The sequence below is a fragment of the Grampus griseus genome, assembly GCF_964374135.1.
Source record: "Grampus griseus genome assembly, chromosome: 2".
Classification (NCBI taxonomy): domain Eukaryota; kingdom Metazoa; phylum Chordata; class Mammalia; order Artiodactyla; family Delphinidae; genus Grampus; species Grampus griseus.
In genome coordinates this window covers 164739866-164762140 of record NC_139018.1, presented here as the reverse complement: position 1 = coordinate 164762140, position 22275 = coordinate 164739866, and the positions used below count along the sequence as shown (strand labels likewise).

The 22275-nt window shown below is 44.9% G+C and overlaps 1 protein-coding gene across 1 annotated transcript in view; it reads left to right on the top strand.

Annotated features, from left to right (window-relative positions):
- Positions 1-1084: 1084 nt before the first annotated feature.
- Positions 1085-22275, top strand: part of LOC309819341 (uncharacterized protein C10orf67, mitochondrial) — a gene marked incomplete at both ends in the record, with an annotated part of 104434 nt that continues 83243 nt past the window's right edge. The window contains one exon of the mRNA XM_082649438.1: positions 1085-1248. Coding sequence (XP_082505564.1) covers positions 1085-1248 — 164 coding nt within the window. The remainder of the gene's footprint in view (positions 1249-22275) is intronic.

The following is a 22275-nucleotide window of genomic DNA, read 5'->3' as shown; positions in this document are numbered from 1 at the left end:
ATGTACTACTGTTTTGATTTCTAAAATGTACTGTTGTACATGTACACAGTCATGGAAGACTGTGTTGACACTGGTTATGACTTTTGTTTGGCATTTGGGACTTTTCATCTTTGTCTTTAAATATTAGAGTAGTGATAAGGCTACAGTGATTTACAGTGATTTATTCTTTGTATTTTGAGCATCCAATACCAAACTAACTTCTTTTTATGTAATTATTATGAGAGAGAAGAAAATATTTTGTTTTCCTGTAGACAACAGATTGAAATGCTTAGTTCTAAACTGAAATTACTTCAAAAACCAGGCAATGACATATTGATGATATCAGAATAGATGTTTGCTATCATTGTCAATGAGTGGTACCTAATTTAAAATAAAGGATTAGCAACAGTTTCACTATAAGGAACTTATTATTGTAGAAGCAGTAAAAATGAATTCCACACAACACGGTATAGCTTAAAACGATGCGTTAGTTCTGACCTTTTATATTAAATAGGAATGTAAACCTGATTAATCTCTGCAAAAAAATTTTTGTCCATTAACACCTACGTTTGTGGCCAACTGGCGGGTATAGGCAATTCATCAGGCTGCCTGCTTCCCTCTTATTATGGGATTGCTCTGAGAGTCCAAGGCTCATTATGCAAAGGGCATCGTTATTAGATGGGTGCACTATTTTTCATCCTCCCGGAAGATGACCTTTAGCATAGGGAGGAAGGTCAGGAAAGCGAGGGCCGTCGAGCTTCCATCTAATGTCGCGAGGACAGGGGTGCTGACGTAGGAAAGGAGTTCAGGCATCCACTCCCCCCAAGTGCGCGGGCCTCGCAGGAGGCTGAGCTCAGAGCTTTAGCACAGGAGAAGGCTTGGAAGAGTTCGGGGCGTGGTTGGCTGCCGCAGGGTTATCTACAGGAGTCCAGCTCCCCTGGGGACATGTCAGCGGCGCCCTGGCCCGTGCGCACCGAGAACAGGAAGCCGTGAGCCTGGCGGGCAGTGGAAGCGGCAGCGGGTCGACTCCCGGGCAGTCTCCAGGCCGCCCGTCGCGCCCGCGCCCCCAGGATTCCGGCGCTCTGCCGGTTCCCCGGGAGTCGCCATGGCAACGGACGCCGGGTCCTGGACTAGGCGGGAGGCGCCCGGCCCAGCTGCCACCACCGCGGCTTCGATGGAGAGCTGTGCCGACGCGCCTGAGACCGAGGAGTGCTGGAGGATCATCGAGAACCTCGAGTCCACTATTGAACAATTCCAGTTCAGCCCCAGGTGACCGGCGCGAGCTGCGGCGCCCCGGCCCGCGCTGCCTGCCCCTCCCTCAGGTCAACACGGCGCCCCGCGCTCCTTCCCGCGCTCCACCGCTCCCCGGGCTCCTGGCTCCAGGCCACAGGGCTGCTGTTTTGATTTCTAAAATGTACTACTGTACACTAAGCACGGACTCTGGAGCCAGACTGCCTGGGTTCGAATCCTAATGACACGCTACAGGCCCCAAGAGTTGGGCGAGTTAGCTAACTTCTCTGTGCCTCGTTATCTCAAAGGGGAAACAGCCGCGATGGTGATGGTGGCGCATAGTGCCTCCTTAATAGTTCATAGCGAGCATCCAGTGAGTTAATCTGAGTGTTTGGAAGAATGTCATATATATAGCGTACATAGTACCACAGAAGTGTTTGCCAATATAACTGTTACTGACCTTTTTCTATAGTTTTTCCATCTCATAATCCTTCTTTGCCCCCTCTGCTCCAGTTTTATTTGGATAATGTAGAGCTGACGTTTCTTGGGAAAAAAAAAAAAAGGTACTTTTCTTTCTAAAAACCTTTTGAAATCCGTAAGTGGCCTGCACTAGGTTAGCTGCTGTGGAGGCCCTAAGACAAGGGCCTCGTGGTGCCCGGTGGGCTGGCTGAGAGGCAAGCCCCGCCCACTGAGGCCGCTCCCGAATGGGAAGAAGGGACCAAAGCCCAGTGGTGGGGACCGACGCAGTGAAATGGTGCCGCCAGACCAGCTGCCCCCGCTCAACTGTATTAAGTGGGTGCGTTTGTTAAAAGGGATCAGAACCTGGTTGATTGGTGGTTGTGAAAATACATACTGGCAGCAGCGGATGGTAAGTTCGGTGGGCACAGTGTCTCACCTGTTCTAGTGGTTGACTGAGAGGAATGACTTCCTGCCCTGGGTTCCGGAGCATTCCGTGGTGGGGAGCTTCTCCAGCAAAACGCACTGGCGGTGCTCAGCGGCCAGACTGACAGTGCCAGGGCCTCAGTTAGTGCTTGTTGCGTGAACAAAGGAACCACTGATGCGCGTGTGAGTTTCTCTTCACCTGTGGTGCTGGGGGGTGGGGTGGGGTGGGGAGACTGTGCTGGTTCTCAGGTGTCTGGTGTGAGTGGGAGAGGTTCAGTACTGACTGCAGTCCCGGAATGAGGGAAGAATCAGCCCATGAGGAAGCAGCAGTCCACAAACCAACATAAGCGTGTCCTTTGTGAAGTTTAGTTCTAGTCAGGAAACCAGCGATAGACAAGCAGACTCTATAATAAATAAGTTAAGTGGTGGTGAGTGCTAAGGGGGAAACAGAGCCGAAGAAATAGTGTGTGGAGTGGGGAAGGAGGTTGTAATTTTAGATACTGTGGTCAAGGAAGGCTTCTTGGAGATGACTTTGGGGGGAAGACCTGCAGGCTGGAGGGGGAACCCTCTCAGGGAACAAAGTGTTCCAGGCAAGAGAGGAAGCAGAAGAGAGTGGGCGTGGGTGTCACCAGGAGGCTGGAGCAGTGGGGGGAGGAGAGAGCAGTGGAGATGAGGTCAGAGGTAAGGGGATGGTGCCGGATGGCCTGGGACCTAGATCCTTGTAAGGACTTCAGCATTGACCTTGAATGGGGTGGTCAGATGTGTTTTTTCAACACCGCCAAGCAATTCTCCAATTCTCAGCAGACACTGACTGGGTGTGTCCTCTAGTTTGCTTATTTATTTATTTTTAATTGAAGTATAGTTGCTGTACAATATTATGTAAGTTACAGGTGTACAATATAGTGATTCACAATTTTTAAATGTTACTCTTCTTACAGTTCTTATAAAATATTGGCTATATTCCTCATGTTGTACATTATATCCTGTAGCTTACTTAATAGTTTGTACCTCTTAATCCCCTACGCCTGTGTTGCCCCTCCCTCTTTCCCTCTCCCTACTGGTAGCCACTATTTTGTTCTTGTGTCCTGTAGTTTAACTGGAGATAGTGTCATATTCCATAGGTTAAGGGTTCAGTCCCACAAGACTGCCCCTGTCCTCCCTCTTCAGAGGCCAATTGCAAGTCCAGGTTGTCACCTGTGCTTCTGACAACCAGTTATAACTCAGAGGTTCCTCAAGTTCAGTTGATTTGCTAGAGTGGCTCACAGGACTCAAGAATCCAGTTTACCTACTCGGTTACTGGTTTATTACAGAGAATATTAAAGGATATGAATGAAGAGCCAGAGGAAGAGATACATAGGGCGAGGTCTGGAAGGGTCTGGAGCACGAGAGCTTCTGTCCCTGTGGAGTTTGGGGTGTGCCACCCTCCTGGCACATGAGTTCATTCTTGTTCACCAACCTGGAAGCTCTCTGAACCCTGTAATTCAGGGATGTTTATGAAGGCTTCACTGCATGGGCAGAATTGATGCAATCATTGACTTTTTGTGATTGATTCAACCTCCAGCCCTCTCCAGAGGAATTGGGGGTTGGGATGGAAAGTTCTAACCCTCTCATCATTGTTGGTTCCCCTGACAACCCCCCCCCATCCTTAGGGGCTTTTCAAAAGTTACCTCATTCACATAAAATCAGGTGTGGTTGAAAGGGGCTTCTCACGAATAGCCAAAGACACCCCGTTCACCTTTTTCCACTATTTCAGAAACTGAGGACAGAAGACCAAATATTATCAGTATAACAAAAGGTTCTCTCATGGTGCTTGTCGCTTAGGAAATTCCAAGGGTTTGGGCTGCTGTGAGGCAGGAAGCACGGATGAAGACCAAAATATATATATGTTTATTATAAATCACACTGTCACAGATGGGAAGACATGAGGGGATTGGAGGAGAGGAATGACATAATCTGGTTTATCTTTCAACAGAATTATCCTGGCAATTGCTTTGATACGAGACTATAGTGAGGACAGGGGTAGAAACAGGGAAACCAGTTAAGGGACTAGGACAATATACTTGGTGAAAAATGACCGTGGTGGTAGCAGGAGTTGGAGGTGGTGAGACTAGTCAGGTTCTAGATCTATGTTGAAGGTAGGACTGATAGGCACAGAGTGGGAGCTGGCTAACTGGAAGGATGGAATTGCCATGAACTGGGATGGAGAAAACTAGGACACGAATAGCTTTGGGGGGAATATCATAAGCTTACTTTTGGACATAATATCTCAGATGTAACTCTTAGCCATCCATCTAGGCTGTTAAGTTGGTAGTTGGTTATGTGAGTCTTTAGAGAAGGGACAGTAATTTACCCCGTACTCTTCTGAGTTCTCGGCTGAGACAGCCCCGTTTATAAAAGATTAACAAGAGGAAAACAAACAAGTTTATTAACATGCATGTCTCATGTATACCTAGGAGTTACCCAGGAAAAATGAGTAAAACTCCAAGATGGCCCAAGCCACGGCTTTAAATACCATCTTCAGCTGAATACAAAAGAAAGATGGAGGGTGGAGGGAGGCCAGTTATGGGAGGTTACCAAGAAGTCCAGCAAAAAAGGGTAAGGTCTGTTATGCAGATTTAAAGGGGTGTCTTCTCCTTTAATAAGATTCTTTTGTGAGTTAGAGCCATCTTCCTGGTAGGAGAGGAAGACACTTACAAATGGAGAGTTCCTTTATAAATGTAAATTTCTCTTACAAAGGGGTAACTTCTACTCTGTTTCCAGGGCTTCACCTGTGTCTGCAGTTCCTCAAAAATCATTAGCTCAAAATAATCCTTATGCTAAAGGGGCATATTTCGGGGTGCCATATTCTGCTACCTTTAAAGCCTAAAGTTCAGAAGAGAGGCCCAGGATGGCTGTACCATTGTGGGGGTAATTGGCAAAAAGATGGATCTAGAGCTGGGAAACTTGGTCAGATCACCCAGGCAGTGAGTAAAAACAAGTGTGTGAGCCTTGGGGCACATCAAAGTTGTGTGCCCTTTGAAGAGGAAAAAGGTGGAAGCAATATTTTCCTTAGTTAAAATTGAGCAGTACACCATAGTGAAAGTTTGGTGCACTTTAATGCCACTTTCTTTGACTAATTCATTAATGAGCATTTGTTAGGATAGATTATTCTAGGATTTAGTGAGACGTGTCATTGCATTCTATTAATAAATATTCATGGATCTATTTTCTATAAGTTAACATGTTAATTTTATATCTAATTTGTTTGAAAAAACCCCTGTAATTGCTATTTTTCCAAGACTGTATTTTATGCATAATAACTAAGCTATTATTCAGAAATCAAATTGTTAAACCTGTAAATAAGGACTGTGTAGGAACCACTTAGTTTGTTGTGATGTTGGTTTCCATTCTAGGCAGAGGGGTTGTTATCTAAAATTAGACACATTTGGAATTTGATGGGAAGCTGAAGAATGAACTTTCATGTTGCACTTAGATTCTGAATGAGCCAGAATTTTCTAAATCAGTCATTCAAAAAGTTAGGACCAGTTAGGGATAGTAGAGCCATAGGCCTGTTCTCACCAGGGATGGAGGGTAAGACTCTGTCACTTCAGGCTTGTGGCTTTTTGGTTTTTTTTGGTTTTTGTTGGCCATGCCATGTGGCTTGTGGGATCATAGTTCCCCAACCGGGGATTGAACCAGCACCCTCGGCAGTGAGAGCGTGGGGTCCTAACCACTGGACCACCAAGGAATTCCCAGGCTTGTGATTTTTAGATTAACCTTCGCAACTTGAAGGTTCGTATTAGGGGACTTACTGTACTTACAATCTTTGAGCCTCAGCTTCCATATCTTCAGAACAAGAAAGGTAGATAACCTGAGAAGAAAGTGTGTGTGTATTAAGACGTATATCTTGACTAAGCACATGGGACAAGTTAAGCGTTCAATTGTTTTGTTTTGTTTTTTAGCTGCGTTGGGTCTTCGTTGCTGCGTGCGGCCTTTCTCTAGCTGCGGCCAGCAGGGGCTACTCTTCGTTGCGGTGCCCGGGCTTCTCATTGCGGTGGCTTCTCTTGTTGCAGAGCACGGGCTCTAGGCGTGAGGCTTCAGTAGTTGCAGCACGCGGGCTCAGTAGTTGTGGCTCGCAGGCTTAGTTGCTCCGCAGCACGTGGGGGATCTTCTGGGACCAGGGCTCGAACCCGTGTCCCCTGCATTGGCAGGCGGATTCTTAACCACTGCACCACCAGGGAAGTCCGCATTCAATTGTTAAAAAACAAAATTCAACCCAGTAGATTTGAAGATCTAATTGGTTTAATTAGGTGATTCATGAATTGGGCAGCATTCTTTCTAGCAATTAGAAGGGTGCTCCAAGGGGGTTGTACAAAATGGGAGGTTTCTATAGGAAAAAGGGCTATTCGTGAAGGAGAAGAAAGCATTGCTTTTAGGCTAGGGCTTATCTTTTGCGGGAAAGGGAAAGGCAGGGGTTTTATCGTGCAGATTGCCTCTTCTTCCTCTGGGGGCGGAATGGAGAGCCCCCCACACCCCCGTGACAGATTATCTTCTTGGTGCTGACCAGAAAATTCCAGACTGGTTGATTAGGAGTACATTTCTGGGGAAGGTTGAAACTGCAATTAAGTCAAGTATTAAGTCTAGATTTGGTATCATGGGCTTTAGAACGAGTAAAGCCTGTGGTTTTCTCTTTAACACAGTAAATAGGCACTAATATTATTTCTAGACACCCTGGAGGAGGTATCTATAAAATTCTTGAACCTGGTTTTAAAATATCATACTGTATTACTATAATATTATGGCATCAGATGGAATAGCTGAAAACATTATTCCAAGTTTCTAAATCATATCCTGAAGATATATGTATTTGGGGTGGGTTTTTTTTTTTGCACCTCTATTTTTTTTTTCTAGTTTGGAGATATAATTGACATGTAACATTATATATTTATCATAAAACCTACTCACATTCATAATTTACCACCTACCACAGATCTTTTGCTTAAAGTGGGAAGAAAGGAAAGAACATATGTGGTCAAGCTTATTGAAAAATGCAGCTGAGTAGTAAAAAGGAGCCGCCTGGTGTTGGAAAGGGTAAAGGATTGCATTTCCAGGCTGGAAGGGTGAGTCACTGAGGTCTGTTAAATGGGAGGCGTTGCAGAATATAAAGAAACAGGTTAAGTTTAGGTTGTTGTTTGTATTTATTGTATTGATGTAGCACGCAGAGTCCAAACAGGAGGCAGAAACCTCACCAATATTTGAACAGGGAACAAACATTTCCCGTTTCTTATTAAATATTAAAGAGGATTTTTAACTAGTAAAAGGTGGTAAAGGTGATAAAAGACCCTAAGCAGCATTGTCATAGTGAATGCAAATGCAGCTGTGACCCCAAGGGCAGAGGAGGCGTGAGCACAGAAGGGACTAAGATTTAGCAGGCACCCACCCCACCAAATGCTGAGATTAAGACCTCTTGGGAGAGGATGCGGCTGGTGGTAGAGACACCTGCCAGAGGGTGCTGCCCAGAGTGTTACGGAGTCCAAGTTCGCTCTGCTCGCTGTACCACAGGCAAGTAAATCGGGAGACAAGGTGTTGAGGCAAGGAACATGACTTTATTCGGAAAGCCGCAGACGGAAAAGATAGGAGACTAATATCTCCAAAAAAAACCATCTTATCGGGGTTTGGATGCCAGTTTCTTTGATGGAACAGAGAGGGGGAGGGGGTGAGGAAGTAAAGTAAAAAGGCCATAAGTCTTGCAAATATCTCCTGCAATGGCCAGCCTCAGGGAGGGGATGTGTTAATTTCTTCTTTCTTGCAGCCATTCACAAGTGGACAGGGTCAGGATGTTTCCCTGAACAAAGGCACTTTTGTTTAACATTCAGGCAGAGGGGCAGGGTTCCCCAAGGCAGGCCATTATGTATAGAGAGTATCCTTTTAGTGAACAAAAGCAACGGGAAGCAAAGGTTAAAATAAAAGAAACAGATCCAACATGGAGTCTGATTTAGCTCTTCCTGGTAACAAGAGCTGGTCCATGTGTTACCAAGGTCCGGCTGCTCGCTGCTGGAAAGCCAATTGTCGAGAGACAAGGGTCGGTAGGAAAGGAAAGGTTGCTTTATTTCGGAGGCCCGCAACTGGAGGCAGGGAAGGCGGACGCCTGTTCAAAGGCCGACTCGCATCCAACTCCGACAATCAGGAAGCAAGAGCCTTTATAGACAGAGCAAGGCGGCTACCTGCAGAAACAGTGCAGTCAGCTCTGACAGTCATCTTGAAATTGGTCATCAGTGGTCTGACCTGCGTCACCTTGATTGTTTTAGGTACAATTAATCTTCAGTTCCAGGGTCGGTTTGTTTCCATTTCTTTGAGGCCAATTCTTGGAATTGTGGCAGCGTATGTCATGGCTACAGCCTGGTCCTCACGTAGTTAACTTCTTCCACCTGGTGAGAGTTTCAGTATAAGACAGCTCACAGTATATGGCTCAGAATATTACCTATAGCCCTTAAGGAGGAACTAAAGGTCCTTGACTTTGCTTACTGACTAAACTATTATTATTTGGTCTCCTGTGACTGTTTTCCTCTGTTTCTGCATTTTCTCACTTCTCTGATTAAACTTATTCTTTGGCTAAAGTTTTTCCACAGACAAAATGCAGCCTGAGGACATGGGGGGCAAGCACCACAGGGTCCTTCTCCGTTTCACATGGGCATGGCTTGTTGAGTGGCCAAGGAACTTGGTGAAAGATACAGGCAAGCCAAGGTTCTATACATAGCTGGGAGATCCATATCGTCATTCTTGAAGGTCCTGAGTCCTCAAAAGTCCTGTCTGATTTTGGGGGGTTGCTGTATTTTTCCATTCATCTTTGCTGTTGGACATGGAAATGCTGAGAGTTACTCCAGAGAAACTCCTGGGTTCCAGACATAGTTCTTGACTCCACTGTATACCAACAACCTGTTTTTCTCTTGATAATCCGAATTAATCATTTCAACCAGTAGAGTGCCCCCTTTCTCTGCCTTTGGTTTAGTGGCGTAAGGATCACACAGTGTGGCCAGGTACCAGTTCAATTCACTCTCATATAATTCAGTGGAAACATTGTTGTGCTTCCTGGTAGAAGCATTCTCCCCTTGGGAACTAAGACCTCCAAGCCAGCAGATCATGAAGTTGCTGGGACAGGAAAGCAGTGATTTTAGGGGTGGATTATAGGTGTAAGAGTGAGAGGATCCTCTTCCCCTTTTACCCCTCAATTTCTGGACCTGTGGCTGTGGGAGAGATGGCGTCTTGTACTGATTCAAAGTGTAGAGGAAGAAAAGTAATTTTGTTGCAGGAAGGGGGACCCCTTCCAGGGCCCGAGAGTGGGCTCTTGTCTAACACTAAGAAATGAATTGTCCGAGGAGACACACGTGTTGGCAAAGCAAGAGACTTTATTGGGAAGGGGTGACTGGGTGGAGAGCAGCAGGGTGAGGGAACACAGGAGAGCTGCTCTGCCATGTGGCTTGCAGTATCGGGTTCTACGGTAATGGGGTTAGTTTCCGGGTTGTCTCTGGCCAGTCATTCTGACTCAGGGTCCTTCCTGGTGGTGCACTCATTGCTCAGCCAAGACGGATTCCAGCGAGAAGGATTCTGGGAGGTTGGTAGGACATATGGGCTTAGCATCTCTTCTCTCCTTTTGACCTTTCCCGAATTCTTCCGGGTTGTGGTAGCTTGTTAGTTCCACGTTTCTTACCAGGACCTCCTGTTGTCAAGAAACTCATGAAAGTGGCTACTATCTTGTCTGGCCAGGGTGGGCGGTTTCAGTCAGTGGTTCCCCTAACAATTTTCCTTCTACCCTTTCTATGTTATTGGCTGAGAGCCTCCCCCGACCCCACCCTGTAAAAAAAAAGACAGATTGACTGGAGAAAAAAAAATACCACCAACAGAAGTTTAATAACATGTATACCTCCTGTATACAAGAGAGATACCCAGGAAAACTGAATAACTCCCTGAAATGGCCCATGCCACCACCTTAAATATCATCTCCAGCTAAACACAAAAGAAGATGTTGAGGGTGAGGATGGAGCCAGTTATGGGAGGTTCCGAGGAAAAGCACGGCAAACAAGGGGATGGTTGTTATGCAGCTTTACGTCCATGTCCTTCTACATTGATAAGAGTTTCTAGAGGTTTAGTCATTCTCTTCTTCCCGGTACAGCCAGGAAGACAAGCTTACAACAGAGATTTTCCTTACAAATGTAAATGTCTCTTACAAAAGGGTAACTTTTATTCTGTTTTCAGAGCTTCTCCCATGTGTGTAGTTTCTTTTTTTTTAATATTTTACCATTTTATTTATTTAATAAATTTATTTATTTATGGCTGCGTTGGGTCCTCGTTGCTGCACACGGGCTTTCTCTAGTTGTGGTGAGCAGGGGCTACTCTTTGTTGCGGTGCCCGGGCTTCTCATTGCAGTGGCTTCTCTTGCTGCGGAGCACAGTCTCTAGGCACGCGGGCTTCAGTAATTGTGGCATGTGGGCTCAGTAGTTGTGGCTCACGGGCTCTAGAGCGCAGGCTCAGTAGTTGTGGCAACACAGTAGTAGTTGCTCTGCGGCTTGTGGGATCTTCCCAGACCAGGGCTAGAACCCATGTCCCTTGCATTGGCAGGAGGATTCTTAACAACTGCGACACCAGGGAAGTCCTGTAGTTTCTTTAAAATAACTAGCTCAAGATAATCCTTATGTCAAAGAGGCATATTTTGGGGTGGCAAATTCTGCTCCCCTTTGAAAGCAGGTACTACATCCTATAAGGCAGAACCACATCCTTTCGTGGATTTGTCTCTCAAATGCCATGACTGAGTCTTCAATAAGCCATTCTACCTTTCCACTAGGTCAGCTCTACTGGGTATGGGATATATGATAAGACTGTTACCCCAAAACTGGGTTCACCTCTTGGTGGGTGTTGAGCCAAAAGACACAACCAAGCCAAAGATTGGGAGAAGGAATGATTTATTACTTGCAGCAAGTAAGGAGAACACCAGGGATCTTTCCCAAAGCAATGTCTCCCCAAACAGCAAGATTGGGGAAGTTTTAAGGTAAGGGTACATGCATATTCATGAAGGGAGGTGAGTAGAGGAGAATTCAGCATAGAATTAGGGCAGAAGTTGACAGAGTCCAAGCTTTAGTTGATTGAAGTCAAGAGGGTCAACGTCATCATTCCATCCTCCACCTGGGTGGAGGCCTTAGTTCCTGCAGAACTCAAAGATATATTATTATGTATGTCTCTTGAGGAGGAACTAGGACCCTGTTTTATCACTGACCTATTGTTTCTTTTTTTTTTTTTTTTACATCTTTATTGGAGTATAATTGCTTTACAATGGTGTGTTAGTTTCTGCTATATAACAAAGTGAATCAGAATCTTTAGGATTCTCTATGTATAGTATCATGTCATCTGCAAAACAGTGACAGCTTTACTTCTTCTTTTCTGATTTGAATTCCTTTTATTTCCTTTTCTTCTCTGACTGCTGTGGCTAAAAATTCCAAAACTATGTTGAATAAGAGTGGTGAGAGTGGGCAACCTTATCTTGTTCCTGATCTTAGTGAAAATGCTTTCAGCTTTTCACCATTGAGGACGATGTTGGCTGTGGGTTTGTCATATATGGCCTTTATTATGTTGAGGAAAGTTCCCTCTATGCCTACTTTCTGCAGGGTTTTTATTATAAATGGGTGTTGAATTTTGTCGAAAGCTTTCTCTGCATCTATTGAGATGATCATATGGTTTTTCTCCTTCAGTTTGTTAATATGGTGTATCACGTTGATTGATTTGCGTATATTGAAGAATCCTTGCATTCCTGGAATAAACCCCACTTGATCATGGTGTATGATCCTTTTAATGTGCTGTTGGATTGTTTGCTAGTATTTTGTTGAGGATTTTTGCATCTATGTTCATCAGGGCCTGTAGTTTTCTTTCTTTGTGACATCCTTGTCTGGTTTTGGTATCAGGGTGATGGTGGCCTCGTAGAATGAGTTTGGGAGTGTTCCTCCCTCTGCTATATTTTGGAAGAGTTTGAGAAGGATAGGTGTTAGCTCTTCTCTAAATGTTTGATAGAATTCGCCTGTGAAGCCATCTGGTCCTGGGCTTTTGTTTGTTGGAAGATTTTTAATCACAGTTTCAATTTCAGTGCTTGTGATTGGTCTGTTCATATTTTCTATTTCTTCCTGATTCAGTCTTGGCAGGTTGTGCATTTCTAAGAATTTGTCCATTTCTGCCAGGTTGTCCATTTAATTGGCATAGAGTTGCTTGTAGTAATCTCTCATGATCTTTTGTATTTCTGCAGTGTCAGTTGTTACTTCTCCTTTTTCATTTCTAATTCTATTGATTTGAGTCTTCTCCCTTTTTTTCTTGATGAGTCTGGCTAATGGTTTATCAATTTTGTTTATCTTCTCAAAGAACCAGCTTTCAGTTTTATTGATCTTTGCTATCGTTTCCTTCATTTCTTTTTCATTTATTTCTGATCTGAGTTTTATGATTTCTTTCCTTCTGCTAACTTTGGGGTATTCTGTTCTTCTTTCTCTAATTGCTTTAGGTGCAAGGTTAGGTTGTTTATTCGAGATGTTTCCTGTTTCTTAAGGTAGTATTGTATTCTTATAAACTTCCCTCTTAGAACTGCTTTTGCTGCATCCCATAGGTTTTGGGTTGTCGTGTCTCCATTGTCATTTGTTTCTAGGTATTTTTTGATTTCCTCTTTGATTTCTTCAGTGATCACTTCGTTATTAAGTAGTGTATTGTTTAGCCTCCATGTGTTTGTATTTTTTACAGATCTTTTCCTGTAATTGATATCTAGTCTCATAGCATTGTGGTCAGTAAAGATACTTGATACTATTTCAATTTTCTTAAATTTACCAAGGTTGGATTTGTGACCCAAGATATGATCTATCCTGGAGAATGTTCCATGAGCACTTGAGAAAAATGTGTAAATATCAATTAAGTCCGTCTTGTTTAATGTATCATTTAAAGCTTGTGTTTCCTTATTTATTTTCATTTTGGATGATCTGTCCATTGGTGAAAGTGGGGTGTTGAAGTCCCCTACGATGACTGTGTTACTGTCGATTTTACCTTTTATGCCTGTTAGTATTTGCCTTATGTATTGAGGTGCTGCTATGTTGGGTGCATAAATATTTACAATTGTTATATCTTCTTCTTGGATCGATCCCTTGATCATTATGTAATGTCCTTCTTTGTCTCTTCTAATAGTCTTTATTTTAAAGTCTATTTTGTCTGATATGAGAATTGCTACTCCAGCTTTCTTTTGGTTTCCATTTGCATGGAATATCTTTTTCCATTCCCTTACTTTCAGTCTGTATGTGTCTCTAGGTCTGAAGTGGGTCTCTTGTAGACAGCAAATATATGGGTCTTGTTTTTGTACCCATTCAGCCAATCTGTGTCTTTTGGTGGGAGCATTTAGTCTATTTACATTAAAGGTAATTATCGATATGTATGTTCCTATTCCCATTTTCTTAATTGTTTTGGGTTCGTTATTGTAGGTCTTTTCCTTCTCTTGTGTTTCTTGCCTAGAGAAGTTCCTTTAGCATTTGTTGTAAAGCTGGTTTGGTGGTGCTGAACTCTCTCAGCTTTTGCTTGTCAGTAAAGGTTTTAATTTCTCCATCAATTCTGAATGAGATCCTTGCTGGGTAGAGTAATCTTGGTTGCAGGTTTTTCTCCTTCATCCCTTTAAATATGTCCTGCCAGTCCCTTCTGGCTTGCAGAGTTTCTGCTGAAAGATCAGCTGTTAACCTTATGGGGATTCCCTTGTGTGTTATGTGTTGTTTTTCCCTTGCTGCTTTTAATATGTTTTCTTTGTATTTAATTTTTGACAGTTTGATTAATATGTGTCTTGGCGTATTTCTCCTTGGATTTATCCTGTATGGGACTCTCTGTGCTTCCTGGACTTGATTAACTATTTCCTTTCCCATATTAGGGAAGTTTTCAACTATAATCTCTTCAAATATTTTCTCAGTCCCTTTCTTTTTCTCTTCTTCTTCTGGAACCCCTATAATTCGAATGTTGGTGTGTTTAATGTTGTCCCAGAGGTCTCTGAGACTGTCCTCAGTTCTTTTCATTCTTTTTTCTTTATTCTGCTCTGCAGTAGTTATTTCCACTATTTTATCTTCCAGGTCACTTATCCGTTCTTCTGCCTCAGTTATTCTGCTATTGATCCCATCTAGAGTATTTTTAATTTCATTTATTGTGTTGTTCATCGTTGCTTATTTCATCTTTCATTCTTATAGGTCCTTGTTAAATATTTCTTGCATTTTGTCTATTCTATTTCCAAGATTTTGGATCATCTTTTTTTTTTTTTAATTATTTATTTTATTTATTTATTTTTGGCTGCATTGGGTCTTCGTTGCTGTGCAAGGGCTTTCTCTAGTTGTGGCGAGCGGGGACTACTCTTGGCTGTGGTGTGCAGGTGTCTCATTGCGGTGGCTTCTCTTACTGTGGAGCACGGGCTCTAGGGCGGGCGGGCTCAGTAGTTGTGGCGCACGGGCTTAGCTGCTCCGCGGCATGTGGGATCTTCCCGGACCAGGGCTCGAACCCTTGTCCGCTGCATTGGCAGGCGGATTCTTAACCACTGCGCCACCAGGGAAGCCCTGGATCATCTTTACTATCATTATTCTGAATTCTTTTTCAGGTAGATTGCCTATTTCCTCTTCATTTGTTAGGTCTGGTGGGGTTTTATCTTGCTCCTTCATCTGCTGTGTGTTTTTCTGTCTTCTCATTTTGCTTATGTTACTGTGTTTGGGGTCTCCTTTTTGCAGGCTGCAGTTCGTAGTTCCCGTTGTTTCTGGTGTCTGTCCCCAGTGGCTAAAGTTGGTTCAGTGGGTTGTGTAGGCTTCCTGGTGGAGGGGAGTAGTGCCTGTGTTCTGGTGGATGAGGCTGGATCTTGCCTTTCTGGTGGGCAGGTCCATGTCTGGTAGTGTGTTTTGGGGTGCCTGTGGACTTATGATTTTAGGCAGCCTCTCTGCTAATGGGCGGTGTTGTGTTCCTACCTTGCTAGTTGTTTGACATAGGGTGTCCAGCACTGTAGCTTGCTGGTCGTTGAGTGAGGCTGGGTGCTGGTGTTGAGATGGAGATATATGGGAGATTTTTGCCGTTTGATATTATGTGGAGCTGGGAGGTCTCTTGTGGACCAGTGTCCTGAAGTTGGCTCTCCCACCTCAGAGGCACAGCACTGACTCCTGGCTGCAGCACCAAGAGCCTTTCATCCACACGGCTCAGAATAAAAGGGAGAAAGAGAAGAAAGAAAGAAAGGAAGGAAGGAAGGAAGGAAGGAAGGAAGGAAAAAGAAAGGAGGAAGGAAGGAAAGGAGGAAGGGAGGGAGGAGGGAAGGAAGGAAAGAAAGAAGCTAAAGTAAAATAAAGTTATTAAAATAAAAATAATTATTAAGAAAAAAAATTAAAAAAAAAACAAAAACGGGGGCTTCCCTGGCGGCGCAGTGGTTGAGAGTCTGCCTGCCGATGCAGGGGACGTGGGTTCGTGCCCCAGTCCGGGAAGATCCCACATGCCGCGGAGCAGCTGGGCCCGTGAGCCATGGCCGCTGAGCCTGCGCGTCCGGAGCCTGTGCTCCGCAACGGGAGAGGCCACAGCAGTGAGAGGCCCGCGTACCACAAAAAAACAAAACAAAACAAAACAAAAAAAAACGGACGAATAGAACCCTAGGACAAATGGTGGAAGCAAAGCTATACAGACAAAATCTCACACAGAAGCATACACATACACACTCACAAAAAGAGGAAAAGGGGAAAAAAAAATCATAAATCTTGCTCTCAAAGTCCACCTCCTCAATTTGGGATGATTCGTTTGTCTATTCATGTGTTCCACAGATGCAGGGTACATCAAATTGATTGTGGAGCTTTAATCCGCTGCTTCTGAGGCTGCTGGGAGAGATTTCCCTTTCTCTTCTTTGTTCGCACAGCTCCCGGGGCTCAGCTTTGGATTTGGCCCCGCCTCTGCGTGTAGGTCGCGGAGGGCGTCTGTTCTTTGCTCAGGCAGGACGGGGTTAAAGGAGCAGCTGCTTCGGGCAGGGGGCGGTGGTGGGGAGGGAGGGACGCGGACTGCGGGGCGGGCCTGCGGCGGCAGAGGCCGGCGTGACGTTGCACCAGCCTGAGGCGCGCCGTGCGTCCTCCCGGGAAGTTGTCCCTGGATCCCGGGACCCTGGCAGTGGCGGGTTGCACAGGCTCCCCGGAAGGGGGGTGTGGATAGTGACCTGTGTTCGCACACAGGCTTCTTGGTGGCGGCCGCAGCAGCCTTAGCATCTCATGCCCGTCTCTGGGGTCCGCGCTGTTAGCCGCGGCTCGCGCCCGTCTCTGGAGCTCCTTTAAGCAGCGCTCTCAATCCCCTCTCCTTGCGCACCAGGAAACAAAGAGGGAAGAAAAAGTCTCTTGCCTCTTCGGCAGCTCCAGACTTTTTCCCGGACTACCTCCCGGCTAGCTGTGGCGCACTAGCCCCTTCAGGCTGTGTTCCCGCCGCCAAACCCAGTCCTCTCCCGGCGCTCCAACCGAAGCCGAGCCTCAGCTCGCAGCCCCGCCCGCCCCGGCAGGTGAGCAGACAAGCCTCTCCAGCTGGTGAGTGCCGGTCGGCCCTGATCCTCTGTGCGGGAATCTCCCCGCTTTGCCCTCCGCACCCCTGTTGCTGTGCTCTCCTCCACGGCTCCGAAGCTTCCCCCGTCCGCCACCCGCAGTCTCCGCCCGCGAAGGGGCTTCCTAGTGTGTGGACACTTTTCCTCCTTCACAGCTCCCTCCTGCTGTTGCAGGTCCCGTCCCTATCCTTTTGTCTCTGTTTATTCTTTTTTCTTTTGCCCTACCCAGGTACGTGGGGAGTTTCTTGCCTTTTGGGAGGTCTGAGGTCTTCTGCCAGCGTTCAGTAGGTGTTCTGTATGAGTTGTTCCACGTGAGATGTATTTCTGGTGTATCTGTGGGGAGGAAGGTGATCTCCACATCTTAATCTTCCGCCATCTTCCCTACGATCCTGACCTATTGTTTCTTGACTGCATTTCCTTTGTTCCTGCATTTCCCTCACTTCCGGTAAGGTCATTAATTATGGAGACCTGTTCAAGGGAAAGCATTGTGGCCAGACTTAGATCACAAAATGGCTTAGGCCAAAAAAGGCTTCTCTTATGTCAAGAAAGCCGTGCCTGGCTCTCTTTCTTCATGAACCCTCCTACCTTATCTGCTTATAAGACCAGTAAGTTCCATGGGCATGAGTCCGTTGCTGTATTCTTTTGCTGTGAAATAGAGTACCTTGATTAGAAGTGATGCCATGCCCAGTGTTGTGATGGTGGGTAAGGCCTTCTGTGAATCAGTGGATGACGGTTCTGATCTCAGGTGGCCTCGGCCTGCAGTGGCATGAAGCAGGATTTTGGTTCCCGGCCAAAGATTGAAGTCAGGCCTCTGAAGTGAGAGCCCCAAATCCTAGCCACTAGACCACCAGGGAACAGTGGCCAGTGACAAGGCCCTGGCCTGTACGGCTTTGCAGAAAGTGAATTTCCACAAAGAAATGGGAAGTAGTGAAACAAAGTGTTTATTAGGAGGAAAAAGAGTACGTGTGGATAGACACATAGGCGGCCTCAGAGAGAGAGAGTCGTGCCCTCGTGGTAGTTTGAATCACTTATATGGGGCATTTCTTCCGGGTTTCCTTTGGCCAATCAACTTGCTTGGTTCTGAGTCCGTATTTGTTTTATCTCAGGGTCCTCCCCTGTGTGCGCGCATCTCTTAGCCAAGATGGATTCTAGTGAAGAGGCCTGTGGGTAGGTTGACGTCACTCCCTTTTGACCTCCAAGGAGCCTTTCTGCTCTTGTATAGTCAGGAGGGTCTCCTTGACCTCAAGAATGAGAAATATATGGCCTCTTATCTGGGCAGGGCTCAGTTCCTCCTCGTCAACTTGGAGTATCTGTCCACCGGGGACAAACCCCAGCTGCTCAGCCTGGGGCCCATCTGTCTCCTGCCTCAGTTCTGGTAGATGGCCTCATGGTCAGGGAATGCAAATCCATATCCAGTATATGTCTATCCCAATGAGGATGATGGGAGAGGTTCAATGTTATCAACCTGCCACCAGGTGGCTGGCTATCCTCACTAGTAAATATGGCCATATTAGGGGCTCTCTACGTGGGAAAAGTCCATTTTTTTGAACTCCATCCCTGCCACCATGGCCATTTTGTTGAAGGGCGATTGAGTGAGAACTGGGGTGGCTGTGGAAACTGACTGATATCCACAGGGTGTGTCTTGTTGCCTACCTGATTACTGAGCACTTTTTCTGCAGTGGATCATATGTGAGCATTCACACGGGGCACAATATTTTTACAGCCCGTACCCATTCTTAAAGCCTCATCCATGGTACTCTCCTTTAGACTTGCTTGTCACCAGTCTCTCAATCTTGTTCCTTCCAAGTTCCTGACCATCCAGTTAAGCCTTTAGCAACTACCCATAAATTAATACAAATGTGTGGTTCTGGCCATTTCTCATCCAGAAAAAGTAGTAAACTAAATGTACTACTTCAGGTTCTGTTCAGTGGGAGGATTTTTCTTCATGACTATTCTTCAGGGTCACCTCCGAGTGAGCCTGTAAGATGGCAGGTATCCACCTTCTGGTGGCAGCTCGATCGTTAACCAGCCTTGAGTTTTTTCTTCCTCAGCTCGTCATCCAGAACTTCCCATGAGGCCATAGCTGTGGATTGAGGGGGAAGAGGCACAGGGCCACTTACTCCTATAAATTGCTTTCCTTCTGCCTGAGTCTGGTGTCTTATACGCCACTCCCACCTGATGAGAGATTGAAGCTGCACTTGCCCAACTTCATGGTTTGGCGGTTCAGCTAAAACCCAGTTTGTCCTGGGAAACCCAGGCCATAAGGTCACCTGGTGACTCATGGTTAGGCATTCAGTCTCTTCCAAGGCTCAGAAGCAAGCTAGAGGCTCTTTTCTCAAAAGGATGATAGTCTACACAAGACGGCATTAAGATTTACTTCAAAATCCTAGAGGTCTGTGCTGCGATTTTGTGATGGGTGCTTGCCAAAGGGTCAACCAGATCATACCTGGTTGTTCCAGACACTCTTGAGAGTCCCACTGTATCTGCTGGTTCGTGCCATCCAAGTGGAAGAGCAGCTTGCACTGCAATCTAGATTTCTCTTACTGTAGGCGCCAGTAAAAGTAGGCTCCTTACTTGTGACTTGGAAAACGGGCTGAAGTAGCACACACAAATGTGGTATATGTTGCTTCCAAATTCCCATTTCATTGTTCATTAAGGCCTAAAATACTGACAGTTCTTACTGGGTGAAATTGGTAACATTTGAGCTTGCTTGAAGGATGCAGATGACTTTTAAAAAATAGTTTATTTTGAAATAATTTCAAATCTCCAGAAAAGGTGTCAGAACAGAACTAAGAACTCCCACAACCCCTTCACCTAGATTCTTCAATTCTTAACATTTTACCATATTTGTTTTCTCTCTCCTCTTCCTCCTCTCCCCCTGTACACATTCACACACACATACAAACACTCAGACGTTCATTATCATCAGTCTTTTTAGAAGCTTTTGAGAGCAAGCTATAGACATGGTTCCCATCACTCCTAAGCATTCAAGTGTGTTTTTCCTAAAAGGGATACTTTCCTACGTGACCAACACAGCTCTCAAATCAGCAGATTGACATTGCACAGCCCTGTAACAAGCCCCTTTCAAGCTGTGCCAAGTGTACCAGCGATGACTCTTTCTTTCCTTTCTGGTCCAGGATCCTATCTAGGAGTGTGTGTTGTCTTTAGCTATCCTGTCCCCTCAGACGTATTCAGCAGGAAGAGTTCCTCAGCCTCTCCCTGTTGTTCATGTCCTTGACACTTTTTCAAAAAGTACAGACATTCTGTAGCATGACCAGCTCTACCTGGGTCCATCTACTGTTTCCTTATAACTAGACTCAGGTCATGCATTCTTGGCAGGAATGCTGGAGCAATGGAGACTTAACCACTGGACCGCCAGGGAAGTCCTAGTAGTCCTGTTCTTAATTTTTCAACAAAATATCCTTTTCCTAATCAAACACTTCCACTGACCAGCCTTAGCCTTTAAGCTAAGCTTAGCCCTAGCTACCATTGATAACTCCCACCTTAATCAGTCACCTTTATGGTGGTTGCCAGATGGTGATTCTGTTTTCATCATTCTTTTCTAATACATTTACTAGAGCTTCCCATTCTCATTTATCTGTTTATTCATTCATTTATGTCAGTGTGGACTGCTGGATTCATATTTCATTAAATAGGTTGTAAGCTGATACTTTAATCATTTATTTAAATTATTTATTTTATTTATTTATTTTTGGCTGCATTGGGTCTTCATTGCTGTGCGCAGGCTTTCTCTAGTTGCGGCGAGTGGTGGCTACTCACAATGGAAGCCGCGGTGTGTGGGCTTCTCATTGCGGTGGCTTCTCTTGTTGCAGAGCACAGGCTCTAGGCGTGTGGGCTTCCGTAGCTGTGGTATGTGGGCTCAGTAGCTGTGGCTTGCAGGCTCTAGAGCGCAGGCTCAGTAGTTGTGGCACATGGGCTTAGTTGCTTCAAGGCATGTGGGATCTTCCCGGACCAGGGCTCGAACCCATGTCCCCTGCATTGGCAGGCGGATTCCTAACCACTGCACCACCAGGGAAGTCCCTCATCATTTATTTTGATGCTCAAATTGTCCCAGATATGGCCAGTGGGAATCTCTTCAATCTAGTTTCTGTGTCATTCTCAGGTGCCCCCATCATTTTTTGAGTATTTCCTTGCTTTCTGGAATAACAAGATGTTCCAGGCTCATTTTCTACTTTTGTTATCCCAGTTTTGGATCCAGCCATTTTTCCAAGAAGCCTGGTTCCTTTTAGTGCAGAATGGTATTTAAAAACCAACGTCTGAGTGTTCAGTGTGTTCATTGTTACTGGGGTGTCATTGCTTCTAGGCTCTCATATTGGACAGAAATAGAAACAAAGGCATATAAATATATGTACATATGTATGATATATGCACACGTTCATATGCACATATAGGTACCTATAACTATTTATCTATCTGTGTACATAATTATAAAACCATGCCCTCATGCCAGAACTTCCAATTCCATTACATTGTCACAAGGTATATTCTAGCCTACTCTTTTTTTAAGTTTGTAAATATCGTTTCGGGGACTAAAGAACTTGACTTCTGTCATCTTCAGTACATCTTCAGTTTGTTCAATGTATCCAATCTCCCAACCATTTGGGCTCTCTCCTCTGCCTGCTGCCTCTGTGCTGCTGCCCCTGTTCTCCCAACTACTCTCCATCCTTGGCTACTGGAGCTGTTGGCCTTCTCCTCTGCATGGCTCCCAACCTTTTTCATCATTGAACAATTGACCCATCTCATTGGCCACCATGTTGATTCCTGTCCTCTGGGAAGGGAAGGGAAGGAAAAGGAACATGGAAAAGAAAGTGACTACGTATGGTTTTGATAGGTAGAACTGTAGGGAAACTTGGTCCTAGGCTGAGGTACTGCTGAGGTACAGATGTATTTTGGGAACTTTTAACAGGAAGATGTGTGACAGGTGAGTATGGTACATGGGGTATACTTAATGAGAGATGAGGCTTATCTCTGCCTCAGAATATGTAACATGTTTTTGTTTACTTGTTTACTGGTTGTCTCTCCCGTTAGAATGTAAGTTCCACGAGAACAAAAACTTTGCCTTGTCCACTGCTGTTATCCTTGCTGCCAAAAATAGTGCCTGGCAAATAGTAGGTACTCAGTTATTCTTGGTTAAACGCGTGAAGCTCCGAAAAGTAGTTTGCCTGGATATTGTGGAGGTCAGAATAAGAAGATTGAGTTTAATTTTCTTAAGCAGGGGAAGGCTATCAAAGTCCTCCATAGTGGGGTAGTGGTACAACCTGAGTTTTAGTAAGATACCTCTAGGAACAATGGGAATGATAGATGAAAATGACAAAAGATTTGGAGACACAGTCATTTTAGGAAATGTTTATTATCTGTATTTTGTGGGACGCTTGTTCAGAAGTATAATGATTTTATTTTTATTTCATGTTTTAAAAGATTCCCAAATGTATCATAAAGGAATTTCGTTAAAATTTCTAAAACACATATTCTAGAAAAAAATTTACCACATGGACAGTTTGTCATCAATATTTGTCAGCTTTGAAAAGTACCAAGAACATTTTCCCTGAAATTTTATGTCATCACCACTTAAAAGTTGGTTTCTCCTGTTTGTTATAAAT